This window comes from Heliangelus exortis, chromosome 17, assembly GCF_036169615.1.
Source record: "Heliangelus exortis chromosome 17, bHelExo1.hap1, whole genome shotgun sequence".
Classification (NCBI taxonomy): Eukaryota; Metazoa; Chordata; class Aves; order Apodiformes; family Trochilidae; genus Heliangelus; species Heliangelus exortis.
Genome location: NC_092438.1, coordinates 7,517,805 through 7,541,815, shown reverse-complemented (window position 1 = coordinate 7,541,815; position 24,011 = coordinate 7,517,805). Strand labels below are relative to the sequence as shown.

General features: G+C 48.7%; 1 protein-coding gene across 2 annotated transcripts in view; it reads left to right on the top strand.

Annotated features, from left to right (window-relative positions):
* Positions 1–23,943, top strand: part of ADAP1 (ArfGAP with dual PH domains 1) — a 60,577-nt gene extending 36,634 nt beyond the window's left edge. For both annotated transcript variants that reach the window (XM_071760818.1, XM_071760819.1), the window contains exons 5-11: positions 13,716–13,828; positions 15,725–15,871; positions 18,574–18,657; positions 20,628–20,690; positions 21,095–21,166; positions 21,582–21,810; positions 22,545–23,943. In XM_071760818.1, the coding sequence (XP_071616919.1) occupies positions 13,716–13,828; positions 15,725–15,871; positions 18,574–18,657; positions 20,628–20,690; positions 21,095–21,166; positions 21,582–21,810; positions 22,545–22,573 (737 nt within the window). In that variant the 3' untranslated portion in view covers positions 22,574–23,943. The remainder of the gene's footprint in view (positions 1–13,715; positions 13,829–15,724; positions 15,872–18,573; positions 18,658–20,627; positions 20,691–21,094; positions 21,167–21,581; positions 21,811–22,544) is intronic.
* The last annotated feature ends 68 nt before the right edge of the window (positions 23,944–24,011 follow it).

The window sequence follows — 24,011 nt, the reverse complement described above, 5'->3', positions numbered from 1 at the left end:
CCTGGATCTAGGCATCTGTGAGGTGCCAAGAGAGATGAGACCGAGGGGTCTTTTTTTCCTTCCCTATTTCTGCCTCAGCTGGCATGAAACTACTTTGCTTCATTGATGTTTGTGCTGGTCTAAGTTGTCTGAAAGCCTTGATGTGAGATATTGCTCCCTCCCATTTGATCTGCTCTGTGGTCAGAGCATCTCGCTATGGGTGGGGAGATGCCCTTCCTCAGGTGAGCCCTGGAGATGTCTGATGGAACAGTGCCATGGGAGCAACTCAGGAGACACAAAGCTGCTGGGTGAAACCAACTTCTGGAAAGCTGGGAGAAGTGCCACAGGTGCTTACTGTAGCATCCTTTCACTGCTGCTGAGATAAGCCTGTTAAGTAAGAGGCAAATCAAAACTCTGTTCTTGCAAAGGTGTTATCAGCTGAAACAAGAGCTGCTTCTAGCACTGGGGGGACTTGAGCCAGGTACTGTGTGTGTGGTCAGAATTGCAGCCAGCTGCCTCCTCAGCTTCCCTCATGCAGCATGAAGATCATAGCACTGTCAATTTTTCCCCCCCAATGCAACCCACATCTTTGGCTGATTTTCCATTTGGTAATTCCACCAACTCCAGGGAAGTTCTTCTGGCTTTTCCCAGGGGAAGATCTGCAGGTGGTCAAGGCAATGCTGTGCTAAGCAATACAACCACAGAGCAGGGTGGCAGCATAGTTGAGAGTAAGGTAAGAGCAGGCAGAAAAAGAGAGGCAGTGCTACAGGGGTAACTCTGCAAAAAGCAGGGATGAGGCTGACCATCAAGCCTGTCAATTCTCCCCTTGCTTCATCAGCAAGAAAGAGAGGAGTGTTAGCAGCTCTGGGAGCTGTGTCTGGCTGTAATTGTCCAAGATGCTGAAATGCCAGAGGAGAAGATGGATGGACAGTGCTTGCATATGCTTTGGTTCCTTTGGAAACCAAGCTCAGGAGAGCAATAAGAGAAGGCACTTGATGCAGAAATCATTTCTGGGCTTATCAGGAACTCACTGCATGTTGTCCAGGTATGTAGTGGTTCAGAGCAAGATCCTGCCCTGCTTGCCTCTTGGTGTGTGCAGGAGCATCCTGCAGCCTTTCAGGGGCTGTTTTGGGTTTGGGTTTGCTGTGTGTCTGAAGTAACCCCCCAGCATTTCCACACTGCCTGAGTGGTGGGAATGGTGAGCCTGGCCACCATGCAGGGAAATGGGCCACTTCTTTTATGTCACCCGACAAGGAATATAAATACTTAATAATATTAATAGCATTAATTTTTTTTCCCCTTCTGCCTTCTCTCCCTTTCCCCAGTCCCTACACACTTGTAACATCTCATGATAAAAAAGCCTTTGGTGTCAACATGGGACTGAGTGGAGCTGCCATGGCTCTGCCTGTCCCTCCCACCAGGGCTCAGTCCTGGGGCAGACCTGGTGACCAACAGGACTGGCTTTGCAGTGGCACCTCAGAGCAGTTTGTCATTGGGCCACAGAAGCACTTTGATAAGAAAAATCAGTTTGTAATCTCTTCTTCTTCTTCACTCTTTTGGGCAGGGGAGAAATCCTTGCAGTGGTTTATATTAATGCACCCAAAGTCTTCCCCCCAAACCTGGTGGAGGCCGTGGAGGCATTGCTGGTGACAGCAGTGAGATTGAAAATGTCACTCCATAAACATTGTTACATTAGACCCTGAATGCCAGAATATAAGTTTTAAAGCCATATAAATGCTGCAGAATTATAAATCACCTACATTATGTGCCTATGAAGGGAACAATACTGTACAAATAGAGTTTCTTTTCCTCTCTTTCTGTTTAGTTTTTTTGTTTGTTTGTTTGTTTTGGGGGTTTTTTTGAGTTTTTTTGCTGGTAGGTTTCCATACTGCCAGTGATTGCTTCTTGATTTACACTTCTAAATATAGAAATTTAGAAAAAGCATAATTAGAACTGGTTCTTCTGATGATTTTTTTGAGTTTAACTTCTGAGAACATTGACTACATCTGTAATCTCAATGCAGAGGTCTGAGTTTCTGTGAGTGTAAATCTCTATTTCAACTCAGTACACATGTGGCTGATGGGCAAACAGAGCTGTCAAAAGCTTTAGCAGGCCTTGATCTTAGTCTGCAGAGAGGAATTTTCAATATAAAAAATCAGTTAATTTATTTTGACTTTTTAGCCTCAAAGAGGAGTTGCTGCTTTGCTCCCACTGCTTTTTAATGTTGCTGTTATCTGATGCAAGTTGTAAAATGGGTTAAATCCTTGTCTGATGCTTGAAAGCTGAAGTATTAGAGCTGGGCTTTGAGAGAGGCTCCAGCATTTTCTGCTGCTGCCCCTCTTTGATGAAAAGTGCTTCTTTTCATGGGGCAGGGATACAGTGTGTGTTGGGAAAATGTGGCTGCTGTGAGATCCATGGATCCACTTCACTGTGAGGTGCTTTTTGGTACCACCATCTCAGACTCTCTCTGCCACCCCTGTACACAGACCCCCCATAGACTTAGAGATGGAAATGAAAAAATATTAATGCAGCTAAAAAGCAGCAAAAATTGGGGTAGCTTGGTAGTATTTAGTTGTAAATTCAGTTTAGAGTTTTGCTAAGAAGAGATTCAGAGATGACCGAGGAGGTGTTTTGTGGTAGGAAGTCATGACACCAGTTCCCTGCAGTGTGTGTGTGCTGCTGGGCATGCTGGGGTTGCATCACTGTTAAATCATGGTTTTCAGTAAATTCCCAGCAACCAGTTCCAGTATTTAGCTGAACCAAAGCACCAGGTTTGACTCTTACTGGATTTCAGTAAAATTGTGTTACAAATCTCTGCATTTGGTCCTTCCCCTGTCTGTAAGCCAGCTGGGTTTGTGTCTGAATGAGGAACCCAGGCCCCACCTGCACCTTTTTGGCAGGAACCTCTGCCCCATCAGTGTCTCAGAGTATAAAATGTCATGGCATGCAGCCTGCAGCACACAGGGACCAGAGCAGGGAATTTGACTTCTTGACTGAGCTTTGCAGCCTGTAGTGAGCTTGGTGCTCTGCAAGCTCTGCTGATGCATCCCTTGTGTTTGTTGGAAGAGCAAGGACCATGGCAGGGAGGGATGCAGGAGGACAGAACAAGTAGAAGTGGGGCAAAGGATGGAAACCTTGCTTCATTTTGAGGGAGAATATTTTTTCATTTCAAAGGTGCATAAGAGCATTATGTCCCAATTGCATCCAGTGCTCTGGGTGTTGTACAGGGGCACTGAAAAAACAGCCTTGGTCTGGAGAAGTTATCACCAAATCACATTTAGCAGAGAGGTGGGGATGTGAGTGTCTGGATGGAATGTGCAAATTCTGCAAGTTTTCCCAACCCAGTATAAAGGTTACTGGAAGCTGCTGTGTTGTTGGCAGCAGAGGGTTAAAGCACCAGCATCCCTCCAGCCAGCAATCTTGCTGGGCACAGAAACCTCCTTCTCATGCTGCTGGAGCCACAGAGAGGGCTTCTGTTCTCCAGACACTGACCTCAGCCTCACTGCACTGAGTCACGCAGCCAGCCAGGCTCAGTGGGTGCTGGTCCCTGGGTGCTGCCTCCTGCACCCCTGGCAGGGCTGGAGAGAGCTGGCAGGCGTCTCACTTAGCATGGGGAAGGTGCCTTCTCAGAGCTTCTGGTTTGAATGCTGCTGGTTGGTGGGGCTGAGTCCTTGTGGTTTGGTCTTCATCCCCCCAGTGCCTGGGGCAGGGTGGGTGTGGGGTTTGCAGCCTGGGAGCAGGGCAGGGTGTGATGCCCCATCCTGGGGGGGGGGTGCAAGGTCTGGTCCCTGCACCCATTTGCTGGTGCTTCTGCCGTGAATTGTGGATGTGGAAAAGGGGGGCTAAGAGCTGGGGTTCTTTTTATTGTGCCCCACCACCTATTTTCTAATGGGGAGGAATAGATTAAGTTGAAAAGCTCTGGAAAAAAAACTGAAATGGAGGCAGGAGGAAACCCCATGGAAATGTGTGTTCAGCTGAAGCAGACAGAACATCTTTTACTGATGTCTCCTTTTGAAGTCTCCTTTTGATGTCTTTCCATTATGATCCTGCACTGAACGTTGCACAACTCCTTGTCGGGACTTGCTCCAAGAAACCTTTCCCCATCTTCTCCTGGGAGGTTCAAGGGAAAGGCAGTGATTGCTTTAAAACAAAGGCTTGCTTCTTGCTTCTGCCTCGGGGTGTTCTGACGGGGGTGATGCTGGGCAGGTGTCACCCCTCCTGCTCTGCAGCCTCATCTGGAGCAGAGCTGAAAAGTCAGGCAACAGCCTGAATACATATTGAGCCAGATTGCCTTGGAAGGAAAGGGATGCATCTGAAAAAAATTTAGTCAAGAAACCAGATCTCATCCCCAGCTGGGACATCCCAGAGCGCTCTCTGAGGAGGGTCCTGCTCAGCCCTCCCTCCTTACAGCACCTTTGCAATACAAGTGATTTAAACATCAAGCAGGCATCTCACTGCAGTAAAGAGGAGGTGCCTCAAAGAGGCGTTTAATGAACTAACCTAGGGAGGAGGACGTGAGGGGAGCTCACAGGGTGTTTGTCCTTTATTTCGTTTTTCCCCCTCAAGGGGAGCAGGCGTGTGGCAGGGAGCAGCACACGGCAGAGTTCCTGTGCCAGGGTGCACTGATGTTTCAGCAGGACAAGCATCATATGACCAGGACCCAGAGCAGCCTTTCCATGCTTTCCAGTAGCCTTGGGAAGTGCTGATTCAGACTCAGGGCAGCCCCTCTGAAGGAGTAATGCTGCCTCCCTCAGAATCAAAGGGAGGTGCTGCACCATTTCGCAGCCTCACTAAGGAAATACTGCAGAAAGTGACCACCAGAAGACAAAGAAAGAGGCTCCAAATGCAAAAGCTTTTCTTTTAGAGAGAACTTTGCCACATATTTTTTTTCTTCCTGTCTGGGCCATGGCAAGAGGCCAGCAACTGCTGTTATACTCTCCAGGAAATCCATGAAGGTTACAGTAGCCCAGTGATGGGTGGAGAGAAATCAATAGTCCTCTTACAGATAGCTGCTGTAGGAAGAAAAACATCCAGCAAAGAGAAATGCACTTTCTTCAGCTCCCCTAAAGCAGAAAAGCATTTAGGCAGCCAAAAATTGTGGGTGAGGACCTGTGGGTCTGAGCTGGAGGGGTGGAGGAGGAGCAGTTGGCCAAGCAAGGCATTGGCAGCTGACTCCAGGGAAGGGGTAGCACCACCTAAACTAATCTAAAGCTGGATGTTCCCACCTAGTTTAGGATCCAGCTGTAATTTTAACAGCTGGTTCTGTCAAGCTGCCTTTGGCATAGCTCTGATCCAAGCTTCTATAATTAGCCAAAGAGCAGCAGCTCTCGTGTGAGAAGGAAAGCAGCAGTGATGCTCCTTGCAGGGGATGGGGTGAGCCTTCCTGAAAGGGGTAAGTGCTGGCCCATGAAATTTTAAATAGCTGGGAGTTGGTCTTTTTTCTCCTCTCTATCTAAGCAGTTTGTGTAAAATGTTTGGTTAGGTTTCCCCACCCCAAAGAAAAAGCTCACCTAAGAAGCGTTGTTTCATTTTGCATCAACCTTAACAGAAACATTTACATTTTCAACTCAAATCAGAAGTGTTTCACTTGCGGTTAGAACAGTTTATCACAAAAAGAGGAGGTTCCTCTTGCCCCTGGATTCCCCTGGGGGCTGAATGTGCTGCCTGTGTTTTGGGATGTGCTCTGGATGCTCCCTGTAGATGCCCTGAGCTGTTGTGCCCCCTGGGGGAGTCAGTCCACCTGGTGAGTACAGGCTCTAAGATCAATAAGTGTCTGAAAAGCCCCAATTAAAATTAGCATGAGTCACTCCTGTCCTTGGGCTGTCCCTGTTTGAGGTCAGCTAACTTGAAATCCCATTTTTTTATATTGCTCAGGCTGTTCCTGTAACCTTGGGTTTTTACAGTGGATCTTTACTAATTGGAGAAAGAGAAGTGTCAGGCTGGTTCTCCATGTTTTTGATAACAAACATTTAGAGAAAGGGTAAAGCAACCTTCCCTTTTAGTTTTGGATGGTTTGTGAAGGTTTTTCTTGGCTCTCCTGGTGTCCCTCAGTGCTCTTATGCTGTGCCCATTTGTGTTCCCTGTGTGGTGTCACAGGACTGAAAAGATGGTGCATCTTTCCTCTGCTAATGAGAAAAGAGACCAGGAAGCAATACAGTAATGAGGTACATGGAAAAGGCTGATTTCATGGCAACTTGTCCTAGCTTAATTAAATTTCTATTAAAGAAAGATCCATTTTATGTTGGAGCCCAGCGCAGGGCCAGGCAGTTTCTGTCTCTCAGCAGATAAAGAACATTTTTCCAGAGTGAGGTCACATCTTTTTTTGGAGTTTGCCAAAGTTGTAGTTGAGTCTTAGGTCAACCTCAACAGAGAAGCATGAGCCCTGGCTGATGCTCCTTTCTGACTGACCCCAGCCCATCTCCATCTGTGTTGTCCCCTGTAGTGAGCTCGCCTGAGTTTTCACCTTGAAATCTCCCAAATCTGCAGCCATGGAGATGTCCACCCCCCACCTCTTGGATGCGTGCAGTGAAGTTGGGCTGGGAGGTACCTTTCCACCTGCTGGACAGGACTGATTTGAAAAATGTTGCTGCAGTTGAGGTGTAGATTCAGCAGCTACCTGGAGTAGCTGGGTCCATTTCCATAGCCAGGGGAGCAGTTACCTGGTGTGTCCCCTAAATGTCTGAAACACGAGGAGGCTGCTCAGATGGGAATGAATTCCAAACTTTGACACATTGCAGAGGCTGAAAGAAGAAATGTTAGCATAGCAAAGTCAATTGGAGTTTTGGTCAATTATTTATTCAGGCCAGAATTTAGCCTTGATTTATATTCTTACAGGATTTCCTGAATCTAGGGGAGTGCTGCTCTAGGGGATGGGGAGTGATATTTTTAGAAAAACCAAGGAGTGCAAATGTCCTTGTGCAACCTGGAGACCGTGGCTGCTGGGTGCCCATCCCTTGATACTGCAGCTGCCCGAGCATCCTATGTGAACTTATTTCTGGGACAGCCATAAAACCAGCAGCCAGGAAAGGAATGAATCTTAAATTAAAAAAAATAATCTCCATTTCCTTCCCAAAGCAAAAGCTTTGACTGCAAATGTGTTGAGCACTCAATAATAGATGATCAGGAGCTGTTAGCACTGCAGCAGATGTGCTCAAAGCCATTTGGATTTCTCTTCAAAGCAAACAAAGAAGGATGTTACTTGTGAGGAGGATGGTTTCCCATAATTTATGGTTGTATGGCAATGCTGCCGATGTGGGGGGGATGCTTTGTGCTGGGGTGCCCTGGGGAGAGGGTTCTAAACCCATCTTAAGTCAGTGGTGAACTTCTCTGCAAAAGCTCTGTGGGGGGATTAAATTAATCCCATCCTTGCTTGGCCTGATCTATGTGAGCAGCTGCCCAGGCTGAGATTTCATTTGCTGGTGGGGGTAAGAAACCCACAAAAGTATTCAGGACTAGGAAGGTATTTTAGCCTAATCCCATTCCTGTGGGTTGAGGCTCTGCAGGATGCCTGTGTGAAAAGCAGACCCTCAGGTGGTTCCTGAGGGGGGAACCCTCAGGGGTTGTTCAGAGCTGAAGCCCCAGCAGCCTGCAGATTGCTGTGGTCCGGATTGAGGGTGTGAAGGCTCCTCATCCCCAGATCTTTTGGTGCCTCACCTCTTCACTTTTACACAGAAAGTTGTGGTTGCAGGAGGGGCCACAGGTGGGTTCTCCCTCACCTCCAGAGGTCCAGGCAGGCCCAAGCTCAGTGGTGATGGATGGGCTGGGGTTCCTCCAAGTGCTGAGTGAGGAAGCTGCAGCTTCCCGTGCAGCTTTTGTGCCTGGGACTGGCAATGGCAGCAGCAGGGAATTTTTAAGGTGTTTTTGTCTTGACCAAGGGGGGATCCTGGTCTCTGGGTTGGGAGTGATTTTAGTCTCAAACTTCAGCTTCTGGCAGTGCACTGCTATATGGATATTATTATGACTCAGCACTGCATGCCTGTCCTTAAATGTTTTCTCACCCTGCTTTCTAGCTAAATCAGGCTTTGAGTGCACTCAGTGCTGGTAAATGGGATGAGCATGGTGCTGGGAACCTCTCAGCTTTCATCTACCTTTTTTTAATAAAAAGCTGCCTTCAGAAGATCAAAACCTGAAGGTTATTTACCTGTAACTGGATTTTTTTTTTTCTTCAAGCAGCCAGCAGCTCCCAGGTGTGTGTGTGGGGATGCCACTCAAAGAGGAAGCATTTGATTTCCAAGTAAAATTAGATTCCATATTCAGTTCTCAGAAAAACAAGCACAAGACTTCCAGTAAAGACACTTTCTGTAGCAAGAGGTTTTGGCATCTCCCAGAGATAGAATGGAGAACATTTGCTCAATAATTGAATCACCATGGAAGTTGTGCTGTGTTGATGGTCAATTAGAAGATCAACTGATAAAAGAGAGGATGTGGCTGTGTTCTCTGCAGTCCATACCAAACCTGATATGCCTTCAGTCATCAGGTGAAGCCTTGGGCATTGTATATTCTGGTATTTTCTCCTGATATTCCTTCCCAAGCAGCTTTTCTGTGGGAGGTGAGCACTCACTGGGAAATCAAAACCCACTCTTTTAAAAAGGGATTTTTTTCCTCTGGTGAGTGTCGTTTGCACCATCCTATGTTGTACCTGCTTGCCTAGGGGTTGTCACCTTGATTTCCCACCTTCCATCCCACTGACAGCTCTGCTGAGGCACCTTGTGTGGCTCCTTTCTGCTGCACTCAGTCAGCTCCAGGGGCAATGAGATCCCATCCCAGGTACCTCCTGGGAGGATGAGTGACTCTGCTAATGTTTGTCACCTGAGAGCTACTCCCTAGGGAATCCTAACATGTGATTACAGAAACCAGTTAAAAACAGATTAGGAAGCTGGATTAGGTACATGATCTCTTATTACAGCTCCTTTTAGCTGACAATCCAGTGAGAGAAGGGGGGGGTCTGGATTACACAGGGAAACATCAGACCTGACGGGAGTGTTTTCTGGCTGTTAGGCTTAGTGGTGTCATGTACGATTTTAATCAGATTTAAATAGTGGCAAACATCACAGGCTTAATGGATTTTGGCTTTATTATTGGGGCTTTGCTTAGAAGCAATTTGGATTTTCAGCTGTGAGCAAGTGATGCAAGTGTATTCACCATGACATTCAACGGGGCTGGAAACCCAGGTCCCGACCCTGCATTTCCATACCACAAGTCTGGAAATGGGGACAGAGCTCATCTCCTTTCCATCAGCCTCAGGACCTCAATGTGTCATGAAGCTCAGCTCCATGGTTTTCCCATGGAGATGATGTATTTGACTCTCCTATTGATCCCAGCAGCAGGGTAGTTGAACAAATTACTTTTTCCATTTCAAGGGCTTTGTTGCTGAAGATGAAGCAAGATGACAATGTGTTTTTGCAGAGATCTGGAGAGTTTGTTTCCCATGCTTGGCTTCAACCTTGAAGTTGTCCTGCATATGATCTAAAGTGGTCTCTGTCCTCTGTTTCTGGGGGCATGGATTGCTCTCCTTGACATTCCCATGGGTGAGGCTTTGTCTTGGCTGTGCCAGTTTTGGGTGAATTGGGTAGAGGGCAAATAGTCATTGAGGACACTGACACTCCTGTTTCTGCAGAGCTGTGGTACTGCCTCCAGATCTCTCTGGGGGACTTTTTTTACACTGTGGGAGAAGATGCCTTGCAAGCCATCAGTATTGAAGGTCATTTTGTAAAGTGTGTTTGACTTTGCTTGGAGCAAGCTTGGTAATGGAAGGCAACCTTGTACATCCAGCACTCGGGGAGTAACTGTCTGGAGCTGTTGGGGACAAATGTTATCATTTCCTGACAGCTGGCAATTGGGGCTGGGTGCCCCAGTCCTGCATGAGCCAGAGAAGGGGAAAAGAGGAGAACATTAACACTTTTCAAGTTCCCCTTAGGAGTGACATGTGGCATTGTTCCCTTTGGCAGTAAAGGCAAACATGTTCCTATGCTTCTGGTGTTTTCACAGAATCATTCTGGTTGAACAGGACTTTCAGATTATCGAGTCCAACCGTAACCTAACTCCACCATTAACCCAATCTACTGAGTCCAGTGCTTAAACCATGTTCCTAAGCACATCTGGATGTTTCTAAAAACTTCTAGGGATTGTGATTCAACTACTTCCCTGGGCAGCCTGTTCCAGTGTTTATTACCCCTTCAAGAAGTTCCTTGAAGCAGGTTCCTCTAATATCTAATCTAAACCTCCCCTGGTGCAACTTGAGACCATTTCCTCTTGTCCTGTTGGTTGTCACTAGGAACAAGAGACCCACCTTTACCTCTGCTCAGGTGGGTGCTGATGTCTCCAGAACCCCTGAATCTGTGCTGCTGAACATGGAACCAGCAGGAAGTGTATTTATGCAGAGATGACTGCAGAATTATTTTCAGGGAAGTTGTAAGCTCCTCAGCACAGCTGCAGATGGTGGGGTGGGGGAAACAAAATGAAGAAAAGCTGCTGGTGCTGTGCAGTGGAGCAGGGAGTGGTTGGATGCTTGAGTGCAAGCTCCAAGCTGTCTGACCAAGCTCGACACCACTGCTGGGGAACTCCCTTGTGTGTGGGGAGGAGGAGTTTGTCTCTGGACAAGCAGTGGTGTTTTCACCCCACAAGAAAAATTACTATTCCTTTTTTCATATTTTTTTTAACTGGAATGCAAATGCTTAAAACCAATTCAAATTGAAGTCATGGAAATGTCTTGCTTTGGTGGTGGCTGAATGCTACAGGAAGAAATATTACAGCTCCCAGCATTCAAACAGAATAATTTGCACTGACACAGCCTAACAAGACTTGTACAGTTCTTTTTTTTTACAATATTATTCAAAGCCCATCCCATAGAGAAACTTTAGAATATTCCTCCTTCTCCAACCAGCCCTCTGACTATGGACAGTGTGGTTTATTTCAGAGGAAATATCCTTCAGATCCTTTGTTTCAAAAGGAGGTTGTGACACTGGTGTCAGTGGTGATGTGGGGTGTCAGGGATTTGCCACTCTGCTGCTCCAGATAATTATGCAATTCCTTAACCTCCCAGAAGCAGCAGACACATCATCTCCAGTAAGTGCCTCTCTACTGCTCTGCTTTAATTAACATCTTACCAGGATAATACAGCAGACTCCTCAGCTTCTGACATGCAGAGAAGTGGCAATATATACCCAGCAATTTCAGCAGCAAAGGGATGGAGTTGTATTTAAATCTTCTTCTGAGTAAGTTCTGAATTGGGGTCAAAGCACTTTGACTGCTAAGAGGAAAGAAAATCTACTTCTGTAGGTGGAGGTGCCCTGCTGGAGCTCTAGGAAATGTGATTGCTCTAAAATTACATGCACAAGTACATTTTTTTTTTCTCCTGAAATATCCTCTCATGCTTTGGCTTGCAGTGAAACACAGCAAGAACCAACCCAATGCTGCAGGGGTCTCAGGTGTGACTCTGGCTCTGTTGCTATGCTCAGTTTTGGATATACTAATGTGTTTCTCCTAAAAGCCTTGGACCAGACCTGATTTTAGCACAGCCCTAGAAATGTCATGGAAACAAGCAGCTCAGACACCTCTACTTCCAGGTGAAATTACAAAGTAAAGCACCAAAGCAAACGTCATTTAATTCTAAGTTTTTAACGATTTACTTAGGATGAAGGAAAGCAAAGTTCATGCATATATTGTGTTTTTTTTTTTTTCAAGCCAGTGGATCTGGTTGTGCTTCTTGCAAGAGGGGTTTTTCTTTGCTGAGAACAAAGGCTGAAACTCAGTAATTTTGGGTACTTCCTATAGTCCCCATTTTCAGAAACCACACAACCCATCATTAACAGCTTTCTGAGGTAGGGAAGTAGCAATATCTCTCTTCTTAAAAAATGGGGAACTTGAACAACTTGCTGGAGGAAGCTGGATGGAAAGGGGGTGTCTGCATCAGATTGGCTTGAGAGAAATTCCTCTCCCTTGCTTCCTCTGTGGCCTCTGGGGTGGCAAGAGCTGGGCTAGACCTGAACACGTAATGAGTTCCACCATTTTTGGATGCCTGGCATGGAGGAACTCCAGTGCCCGACTCATCAGAGCTGTCACAAGACCACCCAAGGCCTTCTCTTTGGTCAACCAACAAGGTGACCCCATTTGCTTTCCCTTGCAGAGTTTTGGCTGCAGCCATAAAGTGACTGTGGAAGTGGCAGTTCCTCATTTTACCTTGGACACTGAGTCAAAGATAATCCCCTTTCTGTATCCCCCAGAACTGCACTACCTTAGCCACAGCTTCATCTGGCCTTTTGAAGTTCTCTCCTGTTGTTCCCCCCAGCTCTGTGTTAAAAGTCAGCATCTTTTGGGAACCAGACTGCCTGTCCTTGGTGTCTGCACCTCACCTGTGGTGAGCAAACTGCTCAGGGCTCTGCCATTCAAGAGAGCATCCAGCAGACACCCACTGTGAGCACCCCACCTGCATCTCAGCCTCACATTAAGCAAATCTTGCATTTTATAAATGTATCAGCCAAGCATCAGCTGCTGCCTGTCTGCCTCCTGTCAGAGACTGTGTTGCTCTGTGTGCATCCCACCCCAGGCTCTGCAGCACTTCTGCTGGTACCAGCCTGGCAGGCAGCAGCTTCTGCCTTGAATCTGTCAGAGCTGCAGCTCCCCAGCAATTAATTCCTGCTGTGGCAGCAATGTGAGTCTGGGCATTTCCCATCCTGTTGCTGTACATGGATGCCCTTGGCTCAGGTTTGGTCACTTTCAGGGCTGCTTCCCCTTGCTCAGACTTCAGGTAGTCCTGCTCCCTGTGGGTTCTTCCCATTCTGACCCTGGGAGTGCCCTCCAATGGGTTGGCTGTGCCTTTTTGTTAGAAAGTCTATAGTGAGCCCACAGCTGGGGTAGGATGGAATTGATGGAATGAATTAACCAGTTCTGCTCCAGGTTCTGGGGACGTCTCTTCCAAGGTGGATGTGTGGACCAGAGGAAGAGGTCCAGACCTGTAAGAATGTCTTTGGTACATCTGGTATTGATCCTCTGGGTGACAGGGCTGGTGCACATGGGTGCAGCACACATGGGTGACAGTGCTCAGCATGGGGCAGGGTGCACTTGAGGGACAGGGAGGGCTCAGAGGTGGGAGGATTAGGTGGACAGTGGTGTGGCATGACCATCTGGCCATGGCTGTGGGATAACTGTGGCTTTAGGCTGTCCCATATATCTCCTTGGGTAGTGAGATGGTGGCTCCTGTTCAGTGCCAGGGACAGCATGGCTCTCCCCACTCTGCTCCCTCGTGGCACACATGGATGGGCAGCTTTGCCTGGTGCTCAGTAAAAGGCTCTGTGAGGATCTACAGAAAGTATTTGAGTTGAAGTTTTGTAAGTCAGGCAGAGGGAACTGGTATTTTGGCTCTCAGCAAAGCTGTTATGTGGCTAGATGGACACTTTCCCTTGGGTGAGCATCCTTAGCCATTGTTGATATCACTCTTCCTGTCTTTTAAATCATTAAATGTGCATCATTCTTGCCTTGCATTTTTATGGCATGGCAATATTTTATATCACTTGTACCTATAGTGCTAGGGAGCTGGTTGAGAGATTTTTCTGCATCTTTTTATCTGTGGCGTAAATCAGTTCTATATCGGGGGGGAGATGATGCTGAGTCTGGCTCAGTGCCTTGAAGTCAGTGGGAAGAACTGCAAGTGGAAGCTCTTCTCCTTTTCTTTACTGTGTCTCTCTTTTTTTAAAGACAGTGTTTTATCCCTGGTTCTCAGCCACTCCTTTCTGCTGCAGGGTACCGAGAAGGGTTTCTGTGGAAGAGAGGACGTGACAACGGGCAGTTCCTAAGCCGAAAATTTGTGTTATCAGAGAGGGAAGGTGCTCTGAAGTACTTCAACAAAAATGATGTGAGTGCCTGGGGCTGCTCTATGTGGATGGGGGATAACAGCTGCAAGAGCATCTTCAGAAAAGTAATTTCCAGGCCACCATTTTATTTCTAGTTTTACATTTTTCATCAGCGTTGAGTCCCTACTCAAGGGCAAGGGTGCCAGGTACAGCTTACCAGTGGTTTTTAGTGGGGTTGGCTCTACTACTGTCATGGTGAGACTCCCTGCCTGGACATTCTACCCATTCCTGCCCTGTTGAGTCAGTAAAACACAAACCAAGGAGTTTTTCTGAGCTCTGGCTCTGCATCATTCAGCTGATGGGGGTGATTTGTGGTTGGCTTGTGATGAAGGTATCCCCACCTCACCGTGGTCACTGGGGTCTAAAAACTCTTTTGTATGGCAAGCAGTCCAGAGGAGAAACACCAGCTTTTCTCTTCCAGCATCAAGCAGTGGAAGCATTTGTCTTTTTCCCCAGAGCGCATTTCATTTATTGTGAGAAATGGAGCTATTACCATGAAAATGGCATTGGTGATGAATGGGTGGGCTCTCTATTATTCTACACCCCATAACAGACCAAGGTGTTTGAGTCTCACCTGAACATGGCATCTGAGAGGGGCCCAGGCCAAGCCACCAGCCAGGTTTCTGAAGGAGCTGATGCAGTGGTGGTGTCCTGAGGAGCCCTGCTCTGGAGGTGAGGGGAACATCCCCTCCATTTCTCCGTGCCTGGCACTGACTTTAGCAGTGTTGTCTTCTCCTTCAGCTTGGTGTGGTACAACTGCTTCTCATGGACAGGAGAGGGTCAGTCACAGAAGTGAAAGTCCCAGCAGCCCCCACTGAGTTGCTTGTGACAGCTCTGGTAGTTTAGAGCTGCTTTGCTTTGTTGTTGGCTATACCCATGGTAGGGACTGTGTTGTCTACAGTCTCCTCTTTGCTGGGATTTCCCTGCTGTGTGTCCATGGCAAGTCCCCAGGTCCCCTAAGCAGCACTTGTATCTTCCACAGGGACCCTGACACCACTACATGACCTCCTGCTGCCCCCCTGGCTCTGCCATGAAACTGTTGTTACCAAGACCCTTATTTTTATTTTTTTTTCGGGGGTTTTATTCATACTGGCTGCTTTGCTTCTCAGTGTTGTCCTGAAAAGGTGGTAAATTTCTGGAGATGAACCACTCTACATAGTTCAAGTGACCTTGCACAGAGAGCACAGGTGGGACTGGTGCCTGGGAGAACATGCTCCAGGTTCACCTTTGGGTTAATCCACCCAAAAGGTGGGCTGTAAGGTATGTTTGTTCCCTGGAGAGAAAGTTCTTAGTCTGGAGGTCAGACAGAGGAGCAGAGTCAGAAGCCAATGGCTTCTGTGAGGGGATGGGGACATGGGTGTTGTCTGATGTTGGCAAGGGAGATAATCCTCTGTCTTCTTGGCAAGGATGAACAGGCTGTGAGTGCTTGAGATGCAGGAAGCACCCTGGCATGTCCATTAGCAGTCTGCTTTTTTTTGTTTTGTTTTTTGGCTGGCTGAATGTTTTTTCTTCTCTGGTAGTGCTCATCCTGGTGTCAATACTGGTCACTTATCATTAGGTAAAGAGGATGATCTTGGGGTCAGGACTCTGGGGCAGGGGAGATGCTGAAGATGTTTGTCTTCGTAGCACAGCACCCTGTGGTGAGACCTGGCCTCTCCATCCTGCTTCTGAGCTGAAATCTTTCTCCCCTTGAACTCTGCTGAGTTTTGCAGGAGAGCAGAAGCCACTCATTGCCCCAAGTCTCATCACCAGGCAGTTTTGAGGCCTGGGAGTCTTTGGGGTGGTTTTTTTTTTTTTTAGCTAATGGCCTCAGTCAGGAGTTTTTTCTGACCAAGAGATCTGCTTTTTGGTCTGAAAGGCAATTCTCAGGTGTTTGCTCACTCAGCTGTGTTTTCCAGGCGAAAGAACCCAAAGCAATTATGAAGATTGAACACTTAAATGCAACTTTTCAGCCTGCAAAAATTGGGAACCCACACGGACTGCAGATCACTTACTTGAAGGACAATAGCACAAGGAACATCTTTGTCTATCATGAAGATGGCAAGGTGAGAGCATGGAGGTAAAAAGAAGGATTGGGTTGTGGTCCTGGGGGGGTTGAAGCTGCTCAGCACCAGGCTCCAACCCAGCTGGGAGCTGCTAAAACAGCAACAGCCCCCATGCTGCCCCATGGATCTGTCCCTATGGATCTGTCCCCATGGATCTGTCCCCATGGACTGTTGTCCCTGCAGAGAGCAGATCCAGGTGAGCTTGCAGTGCGTGCCATAGCACAGCCTTATTTTAATCTGTTCCCTCCCTTCCCCAAATATTTGGGGCTCCCTGTGAAATATCTTCAGCCCTGGAGAGGCCATGAAATCTGAGGTTAAAGCTGTCATCTTCATATTAAATACACTTTTCTCTGGTCATTGGGCCACCTTCAAACTCTCAGGTACCTCCCTGAGCACAACTTAAACCAAAATAAGAGGAAGAAACCCTTTCCCATGAAAGCTGCATCCCACCATCATGCCTGTGTCTGTGGTTTGCTGGGCCTTGGTGGCTCACTCAGCCCAGCTGTGAGGAACCGGGCCAAAGTTTTACTGGTATTTGGTTTTGGGGTTTGAAAGGTAGAGTTGTTCTGCTGGGGGCTGGGGGCAGAAGCAGTCTCACCAGTCTCACGTGGCTGCTCCTGCCTTTGTGTCAGTGGTTTGGCAGGACACACTCTGCTGGCATCTGATAACACCCAGGGTAGATTTCTTTCTACTTCCCTGAAATTGTTCTGTCCCTTCAGCTGAGTGAGGGCTGCAGGATCAGAGCCCCTGGGGTAAGTTACCACCCTTTGGGGCTGGGGGCACCTCTGGGACTCTTCTGTGGTCCCCAGTGCCTTTTGCTCCCCCCTGCCTTCCCTGCAGCCCCAGGATGTCCCTACGTACCCCAGGGTGCTGCATCTCCCTGGTCCAAAGTACTGATTTAAGCTTCTGTCTCATGTTTCTGGGGTTTGATTCCTCCCCACCTAATCCTGTCACCTATCTGGTGACACCAGGGCAGGGTTTGGTTTTTTTTTAATCTGCTGAGGAACTCAGTAGGAATCCAGGGCATTGCACGCTGCTCTCCACTTGGCTCTTAGGCTGAAATACCCCAGAAGAAAGCAGGTTCAGCTCTCCGATGGGATAATCCCACTGGTGCTTATTCACCCCCTAATAAAAGATTCCAATCTCCCAGCTGGAAGAGCCACCCCAACAGCTTCTGCTGGAGCTGGGCACCCAAAGGGATGAAGGACAGATGGATGAAGCAAGTCACAGTGTTGCTGCCCCAGAACTTCATGGGATGGGACAGCATCATGCAGCTTGGCTGGAGATGTAATTCCTCAGCTCCTTGGAGTGTCCTGAAGGGAAAAGAGAAACCAGCCCCAGCACCCTGTGCAAAATGGGCACACGTGGGTGCCTTTGTGATGTGGGTACCTTCTGACAGGGGGTGCCTGGAGGGGCAGGGGGAGGTGGGGTTGGGCTCCGTGCATTTTAGAGGATGCTGCTGTGGTCCCTTGTTAGCATCTACCCACCCAGACAGGCTGAGCAAGCCTGGGTGAAGCTGGGGCAGCCCTTGCAGCTGCAGACCCATCCTCTGCGTGGGGCAACTGCTCCTCCGTGCTGACTGCCCCGTGGCCTGGGGGTCTGTCCCTCCCACGGGCAGAGGGCTGGAGCATCCTTCACCTGCCCCCAGATCTCCATCTGAGCCTGGGAGGTGGGAAAGCTGCAGGAGTGGATTTTCCACCGTTGTGAGCTCGTGTCCGGGGCTGAAGCTCCCTCTGCAGGACTTCACCTGGAAGCCACTGCAGGAGCAGCTGGGAAAGCTTCGATAGGCTGCTCCCATCCCTGCCGTCAGCATCACTCGTAGGGTGCTCAGAGGTGGGGCTGAGCCTCCGGGAAATGCCACCCTTTAGAGTGCAAACCAAGATCTCTGGGTCTTCTCTGGGCAAATAAACAAGATGCTCTTCCCCAGTGCTTCTCCTTTCCTGAGCTACACCAGGAGCTTTCGGGATGGGAAGGGGTAGAATGAGGGACAGACGAGCAGCAGCCTTGGGACAGCAGGGATAGGTGAGCAGGAGGCAGGGTGAGAAGTGGCATTTTTACCCGGGGTTGTCACCCTGGAGCTGCAATTCAGGATGGAGCCTGGAAGGCCCCTGAGGTGGTTTGTGGAGGGAGAATCTGCAGTGGCACTGAGAGCAGCCCAGGAGGAAGCTGACAGCCTGGAAAAGCCATCTGCACAGGTACAGGCAGGAGCTCATTTTCTCTGCTTGCTCTGAGACAGAAAGCAGTGAGAGGAATCTCTGCTGAGGAGCTAATGAGACAGCACCTTCCCCTCTGCAAACACTGAGCAGTTTGAAGCTGGTTAAGTACATCAGGTAGAATCTTAAATCCCCCTCTGCAGCAACCAATCCCCTCGGTGCTCACCTGGGGTTGCAGAACTGTGCACACCTTGCAGCCTGGGACAGCAACTGCTGGTCCCCATCCTTCACCCATTTGCTACTCTGTCTTATGTCTGATTTTATTTTATTTTATTTTATTTTATTTTATTTTATTTTATTTTATTTTATTTTATTTTATTTTATTTTATTTTATTTTTTACATTTATTTTTATTTTTTATTTTTAGGACTGCTGCTAAACTGCACTCTGTCATTTGGGACAATGAGATGAGAGAGATGAAAGACAGCAAGGCTACATGATTTTTCATGCAGCCTACCCCACTCACTCTGCTTTCCTTTCTTGTTATTAGGAAATAGTGGACTGGTTCAATGCCATCCGGGCAGCCCGGTTTCACTACTTGCAAGTGGCATTCCCTGGAGCCAGCGATGTTGATGTGAGTTTTCCTGCAGTTTTGTTGTTTTGGGGGTTTGGTTTGGTTTGTTTTTTTCTCCTCTTGTGCTCATTCTTAGCATCTTGTTAACAAGATGGAAGTCTTGGAGATTGCTCCATCTTTCAGAGCATTTTACAATTACAGGGCTAAAATGCTGATGGTGGGATGTGGAGCCCACATGCAGCACCTGTTCCCATCATCCAGCCTTGGAAACATGTGCAGGGTGATGTCTGTGCACACACAGATCATACTCAAAATGTGAGAGTCTTGTGGATGAGTAACTCCAGCCCTGTCACGTGTAGCCATAAGCATATTGCTCAAAGATTGTTGTTATAATATTAAAAACTGAAACAAAGGCTAGAAAACAAAAAGGCAAAGAGTGTGGGTGCTGTTCTCAACCCTCTGGGATGGATATTTGCATGCAGGTCTCATGAATCTCTGCCTTGTGTTTTCCGGGGGCTGGAGCTGCTGATTGCATTACCTGCTGCTAATGGAATCTTGGAGCCTGCATTAGCCCAAGCTGATGGGAAGTGCCTCGTGTTGCAGTTGTGCTGCAACTGGTGTTGTGTCACTGGCTGGTGGTGGTGCTTGCTCTCTGTTCCCCCCTTGACTTTGTAGATGTTGAAATCTAATTGCATTACCTGCCTTCTGGAAATGACCTGGGGAGGGTCTGGTGGTGATCTGGGTCTGACTGTGTCCCATGGCTGCCTGTGCATGCCCAGGACCTGCAGAGACAAAGGTTTCCCATTGGACTGCCCCAAGTCATCCTGATCCTGGGGAGAAAGGGGCAGAGGAGAAGGAAGAATGGCCCCATGGTTGGTGGATCCCTGGAATGAGGGACTTGGAGAGACCTCTTTGGAGACTATGTTCTGTTTGCAAGGTGGCTCTGTCCTGGGTGTTGCCATCATTTGCACCTAATTTATGGTTCCTTTATCCTGTCAGAGAGGTGACAAGACATTTACATTACGTTTAACCAGGAGCCAGGTTAAACACAATAGAGAGTTGTAGATTGCTGACACACCTGAGGATGCCCAGGCTGCCTCTCCAGCTCCTGGGGAGAGAGGTTCTCTGAAGGATGCTGTGGGGACCTCTCTGCAGGGTAGAGGGATCTCTCCGGGCCAAGGTGATGAGCTCCTTGCTTAGCACAGTGTCCTGAGCCCTGTGCCAGGAGCCAAACTCTGAGGCTACAAATGCTGCAGAGCCCTGTGCTGCCTGTGAGAAAGTGAGATGAAGATGATGAAGATGAAGATGCTCCCGGCTGCTGCAGAGCAGCTGTGTGATTCTTTGGGCTGTTTTATTTTTGGGATGTCTTTGCCCTGCAAGCAGATACCTGCCTGACCAGAGCTGCTGTTGGGCAGAGGTAGGGGTGGGGGGAGTGTGGTTTGGCAAGGGGAGCCATCAATAACCTGCTGGAATGAAAGGCAGGAGCAGCCTGTGGCCAGGCTTTTTAGCCCCATTTGTGGTGAGATTCAGCATCTCTCCAGAGTGTTTCAGAGGCATCTGCAAAGATCTCACAGCTCCTGCCTTGTCTCCACTCAGCAGCATTCAAAGTGTCCCTGGTGGGGGTAGCTGTTGTCAGCAAGCTCTGCAGGAGGGGGGAGTGTGCAGGCAGTGGGTGTTACTGGGGTTTTAGAGGCAAATTTCACTTTAGGGCTTGAGTGAGGAGCTTCTGCTGTGTCTAGTGGAGGTCAGCATCACCAGAGCTGGCTGCTAAAGTGGGATTTGGCCTGGGGGCTGGATAGGCTCTACTGGTAAAGCACTCAGAGATGCTTTGTGCTTCTTCACTCACCTCTTCTGAGCACATTGGAAAAGTGGGACTGAAGTGTTCAGCCAGAGCTGTTTTGTGGGTTCAGGGCAGGGCAGAGCCCAGTGTGGTCCTTCCTTCCAGTGACCCCCCCAGCCCTGCCCTGTGACACCCCCAGCTCCCTCCAGCTGACCCCACACTCTCTCTTCTCTCTCTTTGGTTGCTCCAGCTGGTGCCAAAGCTTTCTAGAAACTACCTGAAGGAAGGGTACATGGAGAAAACGGGGCCAAAGGTAGGATATAAAATGTTTCTGCCATCCCTCTAACGTGAGTCTTGCTCTGAATGGGACTGAGGAGGGTTTTGCTGGTGGGTTTGCTGGTGGGCGGTCCCTTGCTGGCGAAGCAGAGCCTGAAAGCCTTGGATGCATTAATAGGCTTGTGCCACTTGGAGTCAAATGTTAGAAAATCCAGAATCACTTTAAAGATGAGGCACCCATTTCCCCTCTCACTGCCCAACCCTGCAAGCCCACAGACTCCAGCTCTGGTGGCTCGTGGTGACCCAGAAGCCACATGTCCCACATCTCCCCTTCATCCCACTGGGGGGCTCCTCTGAGCGTCTTGTTACCTCTGGGTTGTGCCCAGTAAGCAAGGAGCTGCACTGCTTTGGGGTTAAATATGACATTTTTTGACTTCTCAGCAAACAGAGGGATTCAAGAAGCGATGGTTCACCATGGATGACCGACGGCTCATGTATTTCAAAGATCCCCTGGTAAGATGAAGGTGCCTGGCTGTCTGTTGGGTATTATCTCTAGTAATAACACTGGTAATAACCTGCAGTGATGCTCAAGCTGATGGGAGAGCTAAGGGGACACCGAGCTGTCACTGCTGGGTGGAACTGCCTGGCATCAGTGTGCAGTAGTCCTGTGCTTTGGTAATCTCCAAAAAATGCTTTAGAAATCCTTTTTGAATTTTTCTGCATCTGGATTTTGGATCTCTGGTGTTGCTCCCATACAGTGGGTGCCCCTGGATGGAGCTGGAATGGGGCTTTGTGGGGCAGCTTCTGCTTTGGGGGTGGGTTGGCTGCTTCCATTTGCTGATGGGGCTTCTGGATGGTGCAGGGTGAGCCCAGGACACAGAGTTCCCCTTCACAATCCTTCCTGCCCGACTGCTCTCCTGTCTCCTAGGATGCCTTTGCTAGAGGGGAAGTCTTTATTGGGAGCAAGGAAAACAGCTACAAGGTCCTGGAAGGGCTTCCACCGTCCACGCAGGGAAACCACTGGCAGCACGGGATCACCATCGTCACCCCCGATCGGAAATTCCTCTTTGCCTGCGAGACGGAGGAGGAGCAGCTGGAGTGGATCACAACTTTTCAGAAAGTTATCAGCCGCCCGATGCTGCCTCAGGAATACGCAGGTGTGTTGGCTGGGGGGGCCTCAGCCCCTCGATTTTCCTGTGTGTGTTAATCTGGAGAAGAGGAGGCTGAGAGGAGACCTTAGAGCTCTCTTCAGCTACCTCAAGGGAGGTGGGAGCGAGGAGGGAAAAAATCTCTTCTCCTTAGTAAACTGTGAAAGGACCGGAGGGAGTGGATGGAAGCTGCACCAGGGGAGGTTTGGGCTGGATGTTAGGAAATATTTTTTCACTGAGAGGGTTGTCAGGCGTTGGAATGGCCCAGGACAGTGGTGGAGTCACCCCCTGGAGGCATTTAAAAGACATTTGGACCTGGTCCTTAAGGACATAGTTTAGTATTTGACTGAGGTGTTGGTCAAAGATTGGACTGGATGACCTTGGAGGTCTCTTCCAACCTAAACATTCTGTGATTCTGTTAGAGGATGGGATGGAGGGGGGGGGAGGGATGGGGACCAGGGGTGCAGTGGCATTGCTCCCTTGTGTGCAGGGTTGGAGGCAAACTCTGCCTGAGCAGGGAGGAGGAGGATGAGGATGGTATCCTTGCTTCTTCTTCACTCTGGCCTGATGTCCACCCTGCTGTAAGGATGATCAGTCACCCAGTTATGAGGTTAATCAGAGCCAAGGAGCATCAGCAAGATAAGGACCCTCCACAGGGGGGGTTTGTGTGGGGCTGTCAGTGTCTGCCAATACTGGTCCTGGTTTTAACTTTGTTTTTTCTTTTTTTTCTTTCTTTCTTCCAGTGGAAGCCCATTTCAAACATAAACCTTAGCTGGGACTGGCTGGGCAGACCTGAGGAATGAGCTTCTGTTTACAACACAACGTGGTTTTATTTGAAATGTTAAAAAATAATAAGAATAATAACAGTAATAATAATAATTATTATTAATAATAATAATAATAATAATACTTCCCTTTCCCCTCATCATTCACTTGATCATGTCGGAAACCAAGAAGGATGGCAGTGAAATGTTGGAGAAGATGCTGATCCAACCCAAAACTTGGCTCTGTGGCTGCTCCGTGGGACACACTGCTAGGACAGGTGGTCCCTGGGACCTGTCACCCCCCACCCAGCTTTGGCAGGGTGCTGAAGACTGTCAGTGCCACCTCTTGGAGGAGAAGGGGCTTGTCCCCACCAGCTGACCCCTGGAGGCTGAGCATCCCCAGGGCCCCAGCTCTCCACCAGCCCTTTCCCTGGGGTCCTGCGAGTCCTTGAGTGGGGACATCCTGGTGGGACGTGATGCTCCAACATGAACTGGTGCTGAGAGATGTGGGTGAGCTGCCTGACAGCATCGGGGTGAAGGATTAGTAACTGACCTCACCTGGTGGTGGTGGTGATGGTGGTGCTGATGCTGTATCCAGCAAGGATCATATGGGATTTAGGCATAAGAGAAATCAGTGCTGTTGGCCTCATTAGCTGCTTAATGAAGGCCACAGAGGGGGTGCCCAACACGGGCAGAGCAGGAAGGGGGTGACTGATCCACCAGACCGGGGAGCAAAGCTTTTGGGGTCAGGGTCCACACCCCCCACACTGCCCTGCTGCACTTGTGCCCCCCAGGTTCTCCTTCCATGATTCAGGGGAGGGTGGGGGATTTAACCCCCTTCAGGAGCCCAGCGTGGGTTGTGGGGTTCAGCTTTAGGTGCCATTTTGCTGCCAGGCACCCTAAGAGCCCAGCCCTGCCCACCCCCAGCAGGCGTAGCCCCCCGGCCAACAGCACGATGCTTCTCCAGACTGATGGTTGCACTTTGGTTTGTTGTTTTTTTGGTTCTTTGTTTTGGTTTTTTTTTCAATAATTCTCTTCAATGTTATTTTTTTTTCTGCCAAGAAAACAAGAAACAAAACCCACCCAAACAAAAAAACGCTGCTTGAAGTGACGTTTCGGCGCTGTGTTGAGCACTGTAATTCCTGCAGTCGGGGCAGGCAGGCTGGGACCTGCACACCACGTGCTGGATTTTTACCCAAAACCGAAATTTCTGGTGTCTGCTGAAGTACCAGCCCCAGACACTGACCTGTCCGACGCGTTTCTTACGTTGGTGTGTGTGTAAATGAGAGCATTTCATCAGCTGTACCCATTCGTTCTGTCACTGGTAAGACAACTGTGGTACTAAATGTCATTCAAACCAATAAATTATTATGTCAGAGCTGTGGCTGTGTCGTGCTGGGGAGGGGTTAAAAACAAGAAATGAGACCAGGTAGGTGCTGGGGTGGT